The 14,593-nt window shown below is 40.5% G+C and overlaps 2 protein-coding genes across 3 annotated transcripts in view; both read right to left on the bottom strand.

Moving 5' to 3' along the window:
- Positions 1-5,261, bottom strand: part of ncoa2 (nuclear receptor coactivator 2) — a 56,494-nt gene extending 51,233 nt beyond the window's left edge. For both annotated transcript variants that reach the window (XM_056364259.1, XM_056364260.1), the window contains exon 1: positions 5,116-5,261. The gene's annotated coding sequence lies outside the window, so the exon portion shown is untranslated. The remainder of the gene's footprint in view (positions 1-5,115) is intronic.
- Positions 5,262-6,825: 1,564 nt separating this feature from the next.
- On the bottom strand, positions 6,826-14,588 carry tram1 (translocation associated membrane protein 1). Its single transcript, XM_056364605.1, has 11 exons — positions 14,330-14,588; positions 12,611-12,674; positions 11,398-11,519; positions 11,188-11,304; positions 11,030-11,088; positions 10,369-10,453; positions 9,998-10,068; positions 9,673-9,777; positions 9,352-9,495; positions 8,637-8,788; positions 6,826-8,412 (listed from the first exon to the last, which is right to left on the bottom strand). The coding sequence occupies exons 1-11, from the start codon at positions 14,450-14,452 to the stop codon at positions 8,342-8,344; spliced, it is 1,113 nt and encodes a 370-aa protein (XP_056220580.1). The 5' UTR covers positions 14,453-14,588; the 3' UTR covers positions 6,826-8,341.
- Between the last annotated feature and the right edge of the window lie 5 nt (positions 14,589-14,593).

Genomic DNA, 14,593 nt, shown 5'->3' with positions numbered 1-14,593 from the left:
AGGCTCAGCTCTTCTTAATGAAAATGAGCTACGTACATGCTCAAAATAGTAACAGTTATTAGATGTAACATATTGTACATCTAAGCAATACCAGCCTCAGAACACAAGGAAAAACAGCTGCAGAAGCATTGTCATGCAGTCATGTGACCTCTGTTGTCTCCTCTATTCAAGCCAAACTGGCTAAGGGCACCTTCTTTGCAATGAGCAGTAGACACCACAATATCATTTAGCTTGGGAGATCAATATGCACTTTGCTGTGGCTGACCTACATAAGTAGAGGAGCGTGGACTGTCGAAATCATTGGATTGCCTGTGAGCCTCAAGATCCTTGGAGCCCTGGAGGAGTCTCCATGGGAGTAGAGGATGAGGCAGCCTACGGTGTGATGTTACAAATCTCAGTTTTAAAAACATTACAGATTTAAATAACTCACAAATAACTAGCCATATCATTCTAACATGAACTGACTGCCATGGGCAATTTCCCCACCAGAAAAATGATCTCAGACAAGTCAAGGACACTTCGACGGTGCATTTGTTTGCCAATTTACAGTAGCTCTTAAATGTTCCAAGAGCTAATTTGAGCTCAATATTATCATCAAACAACTGTCACGGGAATCCCTTCAATCAATCCTGAACAAACCCTGCAATTTAGCGTCTGCCTGACAGTACTTCTCTTCATTGTTAAATCTTCAACTCTATCATGACAAGCACTGTACTTGGATAATTTTTGTATAACACACAGAATCAGTTAAACCGAAAAAACATCCTGTACAGACTGCTGTTAACAAGACAGGATCCACTCTCGGCACAGATAGATGGGTTGGCTGATTTGAGGTCAGCTAAACAAGACAATGACAACATGCCTTGAAGCAAAGAGGGAGTAAATACTCCCCGCTCCTCCTCTTCCATGTCAGAGCCCTCTCAGCTTTCCATCAAACATCTCTGCCTCGCTTTATACATCTCTCCTCTGTCATTTCCCCCTCCTCTCTCCCTCTGCTGTAAAAACCTGGCCATTACCCCACAGCTCATCCCTCACGCCCACCCAGGACCTGTCACACGGCTGTTTCCATGACAACACAAACGCAGAAACAGCAGGGTGAGATGCCCAGTGAGACAAGGCAAACGGATACCAGGGGGAGGGGTGCATCATGTCAGGAACACGCAGTGGACCTTATATAGCATGTGATGGACAGATAACACGACGTTGCCGGATTTGTTACAACTAAACTTGAGTGGAAGCCACATGGTTTCTGGTGTGTTTGTTTAAACTGTGTAAGCGTGCAGCCAAGGTCTACTGTATCTTCCAGTATGGGCTCAATCATTTAATGTAATCTATTAAATTTAAAATGTATATACATAAATTAATAAATCAAAGACAGTTATCTTTACTGGCCTGGCAGGAGTAGCGTTTGCCGAAAGCAATAACTCCTTGAATGGAATGTGCAGATTTGAGCAAGGGCAGTAATACTTTGCAACATCCTTATGAAAGCGCAGATTCTTACCAGCCTTTCGGCACTGGATCTTGTCATTTGACACTGCTTTTAAAAAAGGAGCCCAGGAGTACAGAGCCTGTGTGAGACTGAGGGGTATGGTGTTGTTCAAGAGGTGGCCATACTAAGCGGTAGAGACAGGGATGTCATTTTCCAGCCTGGTTCAAATGAGTCAACTTAATGTTGTTAGCAAAGAAAAGTGTATGGAAACAAGAGAAGCAGTGTAGTTCGCTGGTAAAATGTGACAATGTTTAAAACAGGATTTATGTTTAAATCAAACATAAGTGTTTCTTACATTGTTTAGGTGTCATACATCATCATAAGCTTTAAGATAATGCAAAAGTGAAGGTTTGAGCTTAATTAGCTAACTATGAGCTAAATTTGTATTTTACAAAAGAATAATGAGTAAAGTATTGAGGTGAGTGTGAATGTGTTCATTCTTCTAAAACTGATTATGATTTGAGTGGGGCTTCGGTTACAAGCCTGAAATAAGTTCACATGCTTAAATAAACCTTAATGCCCTATTAACAATGAGTAAGAATTACCTGGGGACCTCATGTGATTAGGAATTCACCTCCCTGTTGTATGTAATGCAATGCATTCATTCGGAATAAATAAGAACTCACTTGAAATTGTGCTTGAAATGCAATTCAAGTATGAATTAAAGTCTAAATTTAATTGCAGACTCAAAAAATGGGAAAAAATGAAGCCAGTGGACAGAATTGAGAACAGAAATTATTAATTATCTCAGGAAGTCCCCAATATAGAGCTCAAGCTCTTCAAATGTCGTTTCATTCAACCAACAGTCTGAAACCCAAAGTTTAAATTGAGTTTACAATCACGGAAGACAAAGGAAGCCAGAAAATGTTCATACTGGAAAAGCTGGAAACAAAGAAATTAGGCATCTTTGACTCAAAATGTCTGAAGATGATTTGTGAAGATTTTCTCATACAAATGCCAGCATAAATGACAAAGCATAAACGTTACATTCAATTTTACATTATACTGGGACTGGAGTATAAAAAACTAATTAGTGGACTAACATTAGTCCACTAGTGACACAAAGCAACCAAGAACTGGAATTATATGCAGCAGAACAAGGGTCAAATGATTACAGTATCACTCAGGTGATGCAACAAAGCAACCTATCACAGGGCAAAAGTCAGTGATTACAAGATGATAGGTTTGTTTCCAAGTGCTGTGGAACGCACTGCTTTGTTTATGGAGTTATGAACAAACAATGAGAATGGAGAAGCCAACCATAAAGAACTAAACAGAAACATAGAAAGACAGAGGGGGTGTGAATGAAACTACAGGGATTAGTGGAGCCCAGAGTGTGAGAGGACAGCTAGCCACCAAGAGAGCAGGAGATGGATGTGGAGATTGTTTCCGAATGATGTGACAAGCTGGGCATTACAGTGCCACACACCTGTTGCTATAGCTGTAGTTTACTGTAGTGTGTTCAGGCAGAGAACTACTTCTAATAGCCATTACACGGGCCGTGCCAAGTCAATGTGAGAAACCCTCCAGTCAGTTATCCTTGTATAAACATCCTCATACAGGCACTTGCATACACGCTTGCATGAATTCCTGGACTGTCAATATCCCAACACAGTCATTCTTTTGCATTGTTATGTTGAAATCACATAAAACTACTTTTCCTAAGATGAAGCAAAGACAATAGCCATGTTATAATATTCTTAATATACAATAATATGTTTCTACCTCAAAAACAAAACAAACAACAAAAGCTTGGGCATCCAACAATACGACATACTGAAGCAACACACGTTTGCATCTGGACAAGACTGCATTCTCTTAGGAGAGGGCTATCACAGTTATCATATGCCTGCTCTTTGTCCTCATATAACACACTCTCAAAATTAAAATCAGGTCAGATTAGAGGGAAATTTTCTTCTTGACATGTCCTGTCTTCCAAGGACAAACATTTTGATCTCTTACTATCCACAAAAGAAAAAAATAGCTTTTTTTGAGAGTGAGTTTTGTTACACTGAAATGAAAAAGTCAATAACTTCAGGCACTATGCCTTGGAGATAAAACGCTTTTCAGGCTGGCAGGAGCAATATTTTTTAAGTGTTTAACAGGCAACACATGCACGCATTTGAGAGGAATAAACACATATCTTTAAACTCATAATTTTATATGCTCTAGCCTTTCTCCGTGTGCGGTTAATGAGAAATATGAACCACATGCCAACATTGTTTCTTTTAAACTTTCTTGAGAGTTTACTTTGCATATGCCTACCAGCAGGTCTGACTGAAATCCATCACATCACATCTTCACTGAAGCCCTGAAGTCGCAGCCAAACCGCAGCTGAACAACATGTCATGTTAAATCTCAAACCACTGATGTGACACAAGTACCGTGCACCATCAGGTGGGCAGAGTGATGCAACAGAAACTGCTCAACTGGTTCCAGGGATGCATTCCTCCAGCATTACTGAGAGGAGCGTTGACAATCACTGAAATGGCACAAGCTGTCTGCCTGTATAGTCCTGAATCAGTCAAGCAGGAGAGCCTTTAGAAGCAGTGCACTGCACTCTCAACACTGGCACAACAATGCAACACACAAGTCAACCCTCTAAGCTGCATTCCTCCATACTGCATTAGTGCCTTATATTTTCATAGAGCATCTTCTGTATTCAATTAAAACGTCCTGCCTCTATTTATCTCGACATTGAAGCCTACGCGAAACTCTAATAACTGTATTGCCACCTAATTATTTTTAAAGATTTTCTGACGTATTTGGAAAGCTATGCCACAACATTCTGCAAGCACCCTGCAGACTTTTCCTCCTCCAATCTTGAGTGTAGAACCACTGACAACTTTCTGAGTACTTTTTCGAATGTTTGAAACTACTGGTTTAAGTGTCAAAGTGTTCACATTGTGGCTTGGCTGCTAACTAGCCTATTAGTACAGCACCTCGACAATGCATAGTAACGCCAGCCAAACACAAGAGAAACATTAGTTCAGCGAAAATGATAATGGTCCCTGCATCCTGAACAAATGCAGAAATTTCGTCAACTTACCTAATGTAGCAAGTAGTGAAGAGGCATGGTTAATAGCACAACAAACAAGGTTAACAGCCCGCTCAAACACATGGTGGGGAGAACTGTCCTGACTCTCTCATATATTCTGACAACGACGTTCAAACAGCAAGACTAGCCTACAGCTAAACAGTTAGCATGCTAACTACGTTCCTGCTATACTGGCGAACTTCGCCCGGTGTTGTATGCACGGTCACTCGCTCACTCAGCACAAAAAACAATGACATGAAAGTACTGTGCACGCTACATTTTACTTTACATTAAATGTACATGTGACCATACAGCCACCAAATAAAAACGGCGCATAAACATTGCAATAACTCGGTTGCAAGCTCGCTGTCTGAGCCGTCTAATTGACTTTGCTGCAGAAAACACTATTGACACAGTCAGCGAGCTTAGCCAAGAAGCTAGCGCTTGCTAATAAGCTAACGCCGAAGCGAGAGCCTGTGCCAGACAGACACACAACCGAGATTGAAGACCTCGCACTGGATCATGGATTTCACAACCAAAACACCACGTCCCGTCTCTACAAGGAGCGCCAACGCGTGTGGCTACTTACGATTTAATACTTTCGGCTGTGTCCTCGCTGTTAAATTCCGTTTATCAGAAGCAGCTCTGACCTTCGCGGTAGTGAAACAACATTTCTGCTGGCTAACTGTGCCGCCATGTTACTCCTGCTCTGCAAACCAATACTGAGTGTTTATCTGGCTGGTGCTATCCTCCCCCACACCAAACCACATCACGGGGCTCCAGCAGTATCAACTCAGTTACCGCCGGGGTTCGTGAGCAACCCCACAGCGATTTACCTGTTATGATGACACAGGACTTGCAAATTGATTCAACAGTATCAATTTGTCGATATTTAATTTGACACCCACTAACAGCTACTTAAAACACCACTGTGTCACGAGTGTCAGTAATGTTTAAATGTGCGTCGTGGTTTTAAATGTGGTCAAACTATGACCCCCCCACCCCCTATCCCAACTCAGGTTTTTGATTATAGCTAGACCTAAACAAAACATATTAAGTGTGTTATACACGTTACGCTAATATATCCACACCACTGTGAATACGGCTTACCAATTTGTGTGTAAATGTGAGGTCATAAAGATTTATGTCAGCCTGTAAAATAATGTGAGTAAGCGTTGTGCCGCAAATAAAAAGGCTGGTAAAAGGAATGCAGTTGGGGCTTCCCTTAATCTCATAAAGTTCAATTTCAGTCCAGTCTAGTTAATTTTAAGATGCTATAACACTTATCACTGGCAGTAACTAGTGATGAGAAAATGTGCAATGGGGGGGCAAGAGTTTTTTTTTTCAACTGACACCATGCCATTTTGGTTGGTATTTTAAGGAAGGGGACTAAATATATTAAAACATAAAAGGAAAGCAAACAGTACAAGATCACAAGCGTACAACAAATAACCGTGTCCCACTTACTCTGCTACCTTGATTTACTGTCTGGTCAAGAATCCGTGGATCAATCCAGCAAGCAGGCGTATTCTTCCCATCAAAACATGTGCAACACTGCCACCATGTGGCGGAAAGGCAAAGCGTCAACACGGTGGTTTCCACATGTTTTCACGCACCAGAGTAAAATGTGGAATGCAGAGAAGAAAGAAAAGAAACCCCATGTAGACACATTCAGCCACTAACCACCATTAGTTCTCTCAGATCTTTCCACCCCAAAACATACTTGTGTAATCATTTCCCATGGCGCCTCCTGGTTTTAGCAACCTGGGAGGAGTTTAAAATTTATAATAAAATGTACAGTGTGGCTGATTTCAGTATTTTTAGACTATATGTAGACTCATGTTTAAATTTGACCAACTAACTAAAAGCTTTTTATATTTCTTCCCACGATGTTATTCCTGGCGGCCTGAATGCTTACTTTCATGTTTGGAAATAGAATTGAATTACTGATTTAAATAAAAACTCAGTAAACTGCATAAAAAAACCCAACAAACTAAAGTAAAACATTTGACTTTTTCTCATCTTTCTTCTTTATTTTCTTATTTGGAGTTACTAGTAGTGCATTCAAATCAGTATTCATAAAATCCTCCACCTTCTAAAACCCCATGATGTGGTGTATTATAGTGACATTAACTTATTCTCGTTATTCATTTTATATTTAGCACTGAACTTACAAGTCAAATAATCACCAGGCCTCTTCTTTCATGACAGCTACAATTCTAAATTAATTTGTGACATGTTTGTCACACATGTGAAGTACATACAAATACTAACACAGCTAAATAATGATTCTGAAAGCTCTTTTTCAATAAAACATTTTATTCCTTTGCTGGATAGATAAAACCTCAGGACAAGTTGAGAAAACCACTGATGTACTGCCAGAGGCGACCGTGACTCACTGCTGTGTGCCTAAAATTAGTAAATGGGTTTATTCTTTAGAATAAACCAGTGTTACCTTGGTGATTGATTCTCACAATACAGCTGACTGCACTCCATAGCTTTGTAAATTTGTTTTATGGCATGTAAGTAAAAAGGGATATATCAACAGTCACCCAGGCTCATTTGGCACAGTCAACAGTGGGTAAAGGTTTAGGGTTAGAGCCAAACAACATATGGTTCTCATTCCCAGTCCATGCTTTTACAACAAATCATTCTTGTGGACATTTTCAGGTAAGCCATAGTATGCAAGGGAAAACAAATACAATAAACCAATTTCACTTCAGCTACAGATAAAGAGGGACATACACAGTTCAATCAAAAGGGATGTTTCACCTGATTTTGTCCTTTTCACCTCCAATAAAATGATCTTACGTCGCTCAAAATGAAAACATAAGGTGTTTATTCATTAACAGCATTATAGGCAGCAATAGATTCTGTGTCATTTCATGGCTGTTGTGATTACAAAGCTTTTCTGAACTCCCAACAATCAAATACTACGTCTCTGTTGGAAGTTTTGCACAATACTGAACTGTGAATCTACTTGGGAGTATTACAGGGTGAAGTCTCCCATTTTCCTTGGTTGCCTTTACACACTCTCCCTTATTCTATCCATGAGTGGATATTGAAAACTACTTCCATATTCTACCTCGCTTTCCATCTAAGGTGTGTCGGTGAGTGACATGGTGAAAAACACTGTAACAATGTCTTGCGTTGTGGGTTTGAACAGTCTGTGATGTGAACCCTAAAGACGGAGATTCTAATAAGACTGTACGCAGCCTCCAGTGATGGAAAAACAAGAGATATTACAATAGGAAGTCACAAGCTCCCTATATTGTCCGCAAAAAGAGGGACAGGAGTCAGCGGAAAAGAAGGGGTGAGCTAAGCTAGCAGGTATAAATACAAGAACAAAATGGAAATAAAACACAAGCTGGAATACACAGTATTTGGGAAAAGCATGAAATGGCCTGACTTAGGGAGAAACGTTAAACACTGACGTAATCATTCCTGAAATTTTAAAATTACACACCCTGTACAAAACAATCCGTATCAATAGGCACTTCTTAAATAAGGTCTTTTTTTCTTCAATAGTTTATTTTTGAATTTGTTTTCTTTTTTCATTCGTAATGGCACAGCAGAGCAATGATTCTCAAATCAAGGCGCGCTGGACGACTGGCGACAAGCAAAGCAAAAAAATGCATTCTGGCCCTTGAAGTCCAGCTGGGTGGTCAGTCCTGTGTGAGAGCTGAAAATGCATATCATGGTGGAGAAGTGGAGGGTCTGTTGGTTGGGCACGGCCATGGAGGCATTGGGGAGAGATGGTTCTTTGAGAAGGGGGTGGGGGTGTGTGACAGGATGGGCCGATGAGGGGAATGTGTTTATGATGACTTCTCTTTTCTTGCTCTTGGTGAATCGGCTCCATGGGAGTTCACTCCATTTACTCCATTGGCTGAAAACAAAAGAACACATCTAAGTTAGTCCCATGTAAAGAGTAGGTAAGCATGGATATTATGCATTTTAGATGTGGTTCCGTCTTCGTCTTCAGACTTGTTGGTTTCCTCTATTTTAACTTCATATTTCATTTTTGTCCGTTCAAAATATGCAGTAATTTGCTAAAGAATCCTTCATAAAAGAAAAGTAAACACACTCCGTTCTATGTCCTTGTTCCCTCACCTTTGTCTTTCTTTGATTTGCTCTTGGAAGGAACTTGTTTCTTTTTCAAGGTCTGAGCTTGGGCATGCTCTCTCCACCGGCGCAGCTGAAAGTTGATAAATTTCCACATCATGAAGGCCTGAGTGAGGCAGATAGCGGCCAGGACAGTTATCCTAGTAGAAAGAGGAAACAGTCAGTAAATCCTACTCGCAAATATTGGTCAAAAGGGGAAACCACCCTCAGTTACACAATATACAAAGCAGCCAATTATGGAGTGATAAAGTTGTTGTATTTTTGGTGTGTAGTTTTCTTGATTCCTTACAACTAACTCTAATTCCAGCAAAACAGACATGAGGTTGTGCGTGTAGAAACTGCTCCGTAAGAAATTTCTCACTTGCCTTTGCAACTGCTTGTAATGTGGTTAGACTGCATTCTAATATATTGAAGCTGGTCTTGGTGAGCAACTCCCTTCCTCTTCTACAGTGGAGCTCTTTCTGTGTCATTGCTGAACCTCAAGACTTACATGGTTGGTCTAGAAAGAAGCTCTTGTTCCTTTATTGTACAGTTGTAAAGTGGCTGACCTCATGTAGGCACATGATTTCCATAGCGGCATTAAGCTCTCAGTGTAATAATGCTATAGATATATTTCGTGGATTTTTGATGCTATGCTTCTGTGACTTTTTAAGTTAAAAAAAAAAAAAAAGTTAGTCCCATTTCTCTCCTCAGACACACTTACCGTACAAAAAGAACATTAAAGTTTCCTGCAGCCAAATCAAAGCCTTGGTTCTCAGCTGTGGCGAGGCCAAAGCCCACGGTGAGGACAGACAAGGACAGGGTGAGCAGCCGTCCGAGGACAAACAACACGGCCCATATAGTGAAACTGGAAGACAAGAGGACGAACGTTGTGATGCATTCAAGACTTTCAAGAATCTCACTAGGTAAAAATTTAATGGATTTATTTTTATATGCATACAAGTGAGTAACACACACCACAAAAAAAAGAAAAAATTCTTTCTTCTTCTTCTAAATTCTTTAAAAGGAGGAAATGAGAACTCACCCCATTTGTCTGTTCTCGTTGCTGAAGTAGACCAGGCGGGAAACGTGGAAGAGGAGCTCGACAAAATAGTGCAGCACGAGCAGGACCAGACACAGACGGTTCAGACTGGAAGACACAAGGAGACATGATTCTCCTTCAGTACAACTGACAGGAACAACAGAGGGGGGACACTACTGCAGAGCCTCTCAGCTTCTGTTCAGATTGCAAACAATGCTCCTTTGCTTGTAACTTGCTCCTGAGGGGCAGCGTACAAACAAAGGAAAATGTCACATGTTCCATGCAATCACACACAGAATTTCAGGCTTTCATAAACAGCGGCTCTTACTTCAGAATGTAGGCGCCGGCAATGTGGACCAGGTAAAGGAAGATGTACACAAGCTGGCGTGGAATATCCTCCTAAACAGTAAACACAAAGGACGAGAGGCCAGAAAATGGTCAAAATATTTACAGCATTGTGGCTCTGCACATAGGATTAAGCAAAAAAAAAAAAAAAAAAAAAAAAGGGGGGATGACTCTGTGAAACAATGCAACATAACCAAGGAAGTCAAACAGGAAATAGCCTAAGGGTCCACGCAGAATCTACACTATGTCATACTATTCCAAAATGATGGGCCCATCACATGCGCGCGCACACACACACACACACACACACACACACACACACACACACACACACACACACACACACACACTTACCTTCTTTGTCTTTTGGAAGTACAACTCTGGGAGAGCGTGTAACCAGTAGCCCAGCTGACAAATGTAGTAGAATTTCATCTGGAATCTGAATGAAAACAGGAGTTACCAAATTAAAAGTATGGTACCACTCTACTATAAGACTACCTTAATAAAGAATTTATGAATGATTTATAACTAGTTTACTAATTCGCTTGTTAACACTTTATAAATCATTTCTAAATTGTTGAAACACATTAGATAAAAACAGCGACAGTGACCTGTTGCTTGCCAAATAGCGAGCCCACATGTATCTGTACTGTTCCGATTCATATCTCATTAGTTACTGAGCTTTCTTTGTTTTCTCCATCATCCAGCGTTTGTACATCTGCACAGTGGTAAGATTAATTAGTAAGTATTAACTTGATCTTGCTAAATAGTGAGCCTGAATCAATGTATGAAAACTGTTATAACTTGTTCATTATTGTTTATTTATCATTTATAACGTGTTAACAACCGCATTAATAACCTAATTATAAACCATTTATAAATCCTTTATAAGCGTAGTCTTATTGTTAAGTGGTACCAAATGTCCCAGCCACACTTGAAGTTCTTGTATACAAGTTAACAACAAAATAAAAAGCTCCAAACTGCACTGCCGTTTGCAAAGAATATGCCTACTTACGGCATTAGTGTATGGGGATATCCCTCCCACATGGTGACCGGATTGGACAGGAAATTTTCCTATAAACAAAGAGGCATTTCAATTACAATCCCGGACAGTTTTGGGGGTTTAAAACATGTGTAAACAAAAGGAAATGCCAGATGAGCTACTGTACGTACAGAGAGCAGGATGCTCGCGCCCCAGCCGAAGGAGAATAAGTAGAATGCGCTGAGCTGGCCCGACTCGTTGAACTTGCTGTGCTTGGTTTTAGAGAAGTGTTTCTTCCTGTTGATCTTCTGCCGGAATAAACAACAATAGCCAATGCAGGACTTATCACAGAGATTAAAACCTGTGTATTTAAATTGTGTTTGCGTGTTTGTCTGACTTACATCCAGCACATATTCCTGGATAATGGCGTGCATGATGATGGCCACCAGCATGTAGAAAAAGATAGTGGCCAAGTCCTTGATGCCGTGGTGGAAGTGGTTAATAGCCGTCTCCTCTGGGCCTTCTGTAGCGTACACACACATACACACACACACATACACAAGCCATGAAGAGGCAGCATGATGACCACAGTTTAAAAAAAAAACCAAAAAAAAAAACCTGCATATATCTATTCTTATCTCGCAGTGTGTTTTATTCGTGTCATAACGTTGAATGTATGTCAAGCCATTTGAACAGCTGAGTCAAGTGATTCACAACTTTAATAACCTTAAGTCCTGAGGTGAGACTGCTGGATTAGTGAGTCTCGACTGTGCAAGTATCACACCACTGTGAAAAAAGCAGACTCATAGACTGTACCAGCAACTGTCACACACAGAGACGCTTCGGTATTTCCAAACTTATATATTATCTATAGAGCTTGCAATTTGGTATTTGTTAAACACGGAATAATGTGATGCTTTGTAGCACAGAGACTGACGACACGTCAACATAGTTCCCAGCAGATAGTTTGAGAACGCTTGTGGCTTGAGGTTTATTAATTACATAAAGAAATCAGTCCAATCATTTGTAAAAGTCAGCATCAATAAAGAAAAATCACATTATTGAATTTGTTTCACTGAAGGGAGATTTAGGTGCCGTGTGTTATTTGCTTTATTAGATACAGGCTGTAAATAAGTTACAGAGGGAGGTAAGTGGTGAGGTCTCACAGATAAGAACTAAATCACCAGCTTGCAGCTTGCAAACCTCCAGCCTGTACAACAGAGCACGAATAAACTCTGAGATTGTACAATTCTTTCAACGGTGTCTGGAGTTGGCAAGGAAAATGTTAACCTTGAAATGAGAAGGACTTGATTTGAGAGGCCTATATTACACCTTAGCCCAAATTCGCCCGGCACAACCTTGCCACGAGAGAACTTTATAAATCAGGCAGACTAAATTTAGCTCCAAAGGGGAAAAAAAAAAAAAAAAGGGTTTGTGTAAGGCCACGCAAGTACAGCTCTAGAATCCAAATGAGAGGCTTCCAGCAAGACAACTCTAAGAAAATGCTGCATTACAGCCAAACCTTGCATCATTACTCTTCACACATTCGCACATCATCTGAAAACATCTGCTCTCTCCACACGTCTTCTACTCTCCATTTAATCTTTAACTTACCGTTTGCTGATATGGTGACATTGTACTGGACGGTTATGAATAACACTGCAAACTTTGAGGTGACCTGTGGATGTGAAAAAACAAAAAAAAACAAAAAAACAGATATTGGCAATGAGAGCTTGCACACATGCACATATGTGACAGTCATTTAAACAAGGATCAGACTTACGTGCCGAGCGCAGTTACTTAGTATTGCATTTATATATCAAGGACTGCTCACTGCAAGACCCATTCTGGAGTGACTGTATCTGTGACTTGACGTAACACATTGGTTTTAAACTTTGACACCAATTCATATAAAGTGACAGAATGTTTTATTTTAGCAGTATTTCATTGCAATTTTATGCTGGTAATAAACAAAGACACCCACAAACTAAGAGACCATATGGAAAATATCTAATATTATTGTAACAATAGAAAAAAGGCGATATAACTTGTTAAAGGGGTTTTGGGAATAGAATAAATAGAAAATTGAACAGAATAGATACAGGAATACAGTACCCGCTTTTCTTAAGAAACTATCTATGTGGATTAAAAACAATAATAATTATTAGTATTATATGGAGGTAATGGGATTGATTGTGTGATTGGTTATTAAATATGATCAAACCAAGTAAATGTATTTGAGAACTGAGCTGCATAAAGACAGCAAAATGAGAAGTTTAAAAAAAGAGGGGACGCTGCACAGTCCTTCACAACAAAAGAGCTACGTGTGCAAAGGATTGACACAAAGTACACACAACTGTCCACTAAATACACACAACTGTCCACTAAATACATACAACTGTCTGTGGCAGCATTTCAAATGGCAGTGAGTAAACGGCAGCCCGAAATGCTGCCATCGTGGACTTCACATACGTTGCAACAGCTGTTAGGTGGAGGAAAAAAAAACGGGAATTTTACTTTGGAAAACAAAAACAGGAAGTGGTTTTATTTAAGGAAGACTTGACGCTAATGGCGCTGCTTTTCAGTGAGGATGAAACATGCTTAAATTGAAACACAAATACGAGAGAAAGTAGACCAGCGCGGAGACGAGCAGGGGGTATGAAAAGGTCCCGGTTGTCAGGCCGCAGGATCGAGTCGTATTTTAGACGCTGTGCAGCTCCGAGGATAACTTTCAGTTTTGGTGCAAGCGGGTTTCTGTGATGACAGCCCTCTCAGTCGTTGTATGATTGCCACGTAACACATCTTACGCATAAACTAACCAAGTCCAGACTGTTGCACAATATGCTAACAAGATCGATACAGTACTGCAAAACCGCAACACATGAGATACTCCCACTAATATTGTTGCACATAACTAACTTTGCTTCTTATGATAAAACCGCGGGCCTGTGTTTGAAATATCGATTTCAACATGGGAAGCAGCCAGATGGAAAGTCGACACTATAGTTCCCCACATCGCTTTGATTTGAAGAAAAAAAAAAAAAAAAAAACTTATTGCAGATGCCGGGCTACACGAACGAGTTGATGATCTCGTGAGGGTGACTAAGTCAAAAGCAATAGAGGCCATTGTTCACTGAAAACTTTCGATTACAGGAGGAAGTAGTGTGAAGAATAGATCAGACAGCCATGTCAGTTTCCAGGAGAACAGATGGGGAGTATTCGGCGTCCTGCCTACCACAGGTCCGTCCACTGTGCCAGCCGAGCAACCCCCCCCTCACCAGCCCCCCGAACAATCGACAATTAAAACCCATTCAACATGTGGACGGGACTTACCTCAAACATCAACCCGAGGAGGAACACCATAGCAACACAGGAAACAATATCTGCATGGTTCTGGATGACAAACTCATGGCTCAGCACCGGCGGATTCTTGTTAGTCTTTTTTCGGATCCCCATGTCGACACGATTCGACTCGACTTTTGCGTTACGCAGCGCAGATGTAGTCGCTTTCTATCAATCTATATTATTATCCTTGTGTAGGAGAACGCTCAAAGCTCCCTCCTGCTTCCGACAAGCACAGGGCCAGGCAGCAATTGA

The sequence above is a fragment of the Seriola aureovittata genome, chromosome 20 (assembly GCF_021018895.1).
Source record: "Seriola aureovittata isolate HTS-2021-v1 ecotype China chromosome 20, ASM2101889v1, whole genome shotgun sequence".
Taxonomy (NCBI): domain Eukaryota; kingdom Metazoa; phylum Chordata; class Actinopteri; order Carangiformes; family Carangidae; genus Seriola; species Seriola aureovittata.
The sequence above is the reverse complement of the archived record's forward strand: the minus strand, read 5'-3'. Positions and strand labels throughout refer to the sequence as shown.

Excerpts from the sequence above, each read along its gene's own strand:
- tram1 (XM_056364605.1), bottom strand. The coding sequence starts at position 14,452 with ATGGGGATCCGAAAAAAGACTAACAAGAATCCGCCGGTGCTGAGCCAT. Across the intron at positions 11,089-11,187 it reads GCGCGAGCATCCTGCTCTCT|GAAAATTTCCTGTCCAATCC; the intron begins GTACGTACAGTA and ends CTTTGTTTATAG. Across the intron at positions 8,413-8,636 it reads CAAATCAAAGAAAGACAAAG|CCAATGGAGTAAATGGAGTG; the intron begins GTGAGGGAACAA and ends TTTTGTTTTCAG.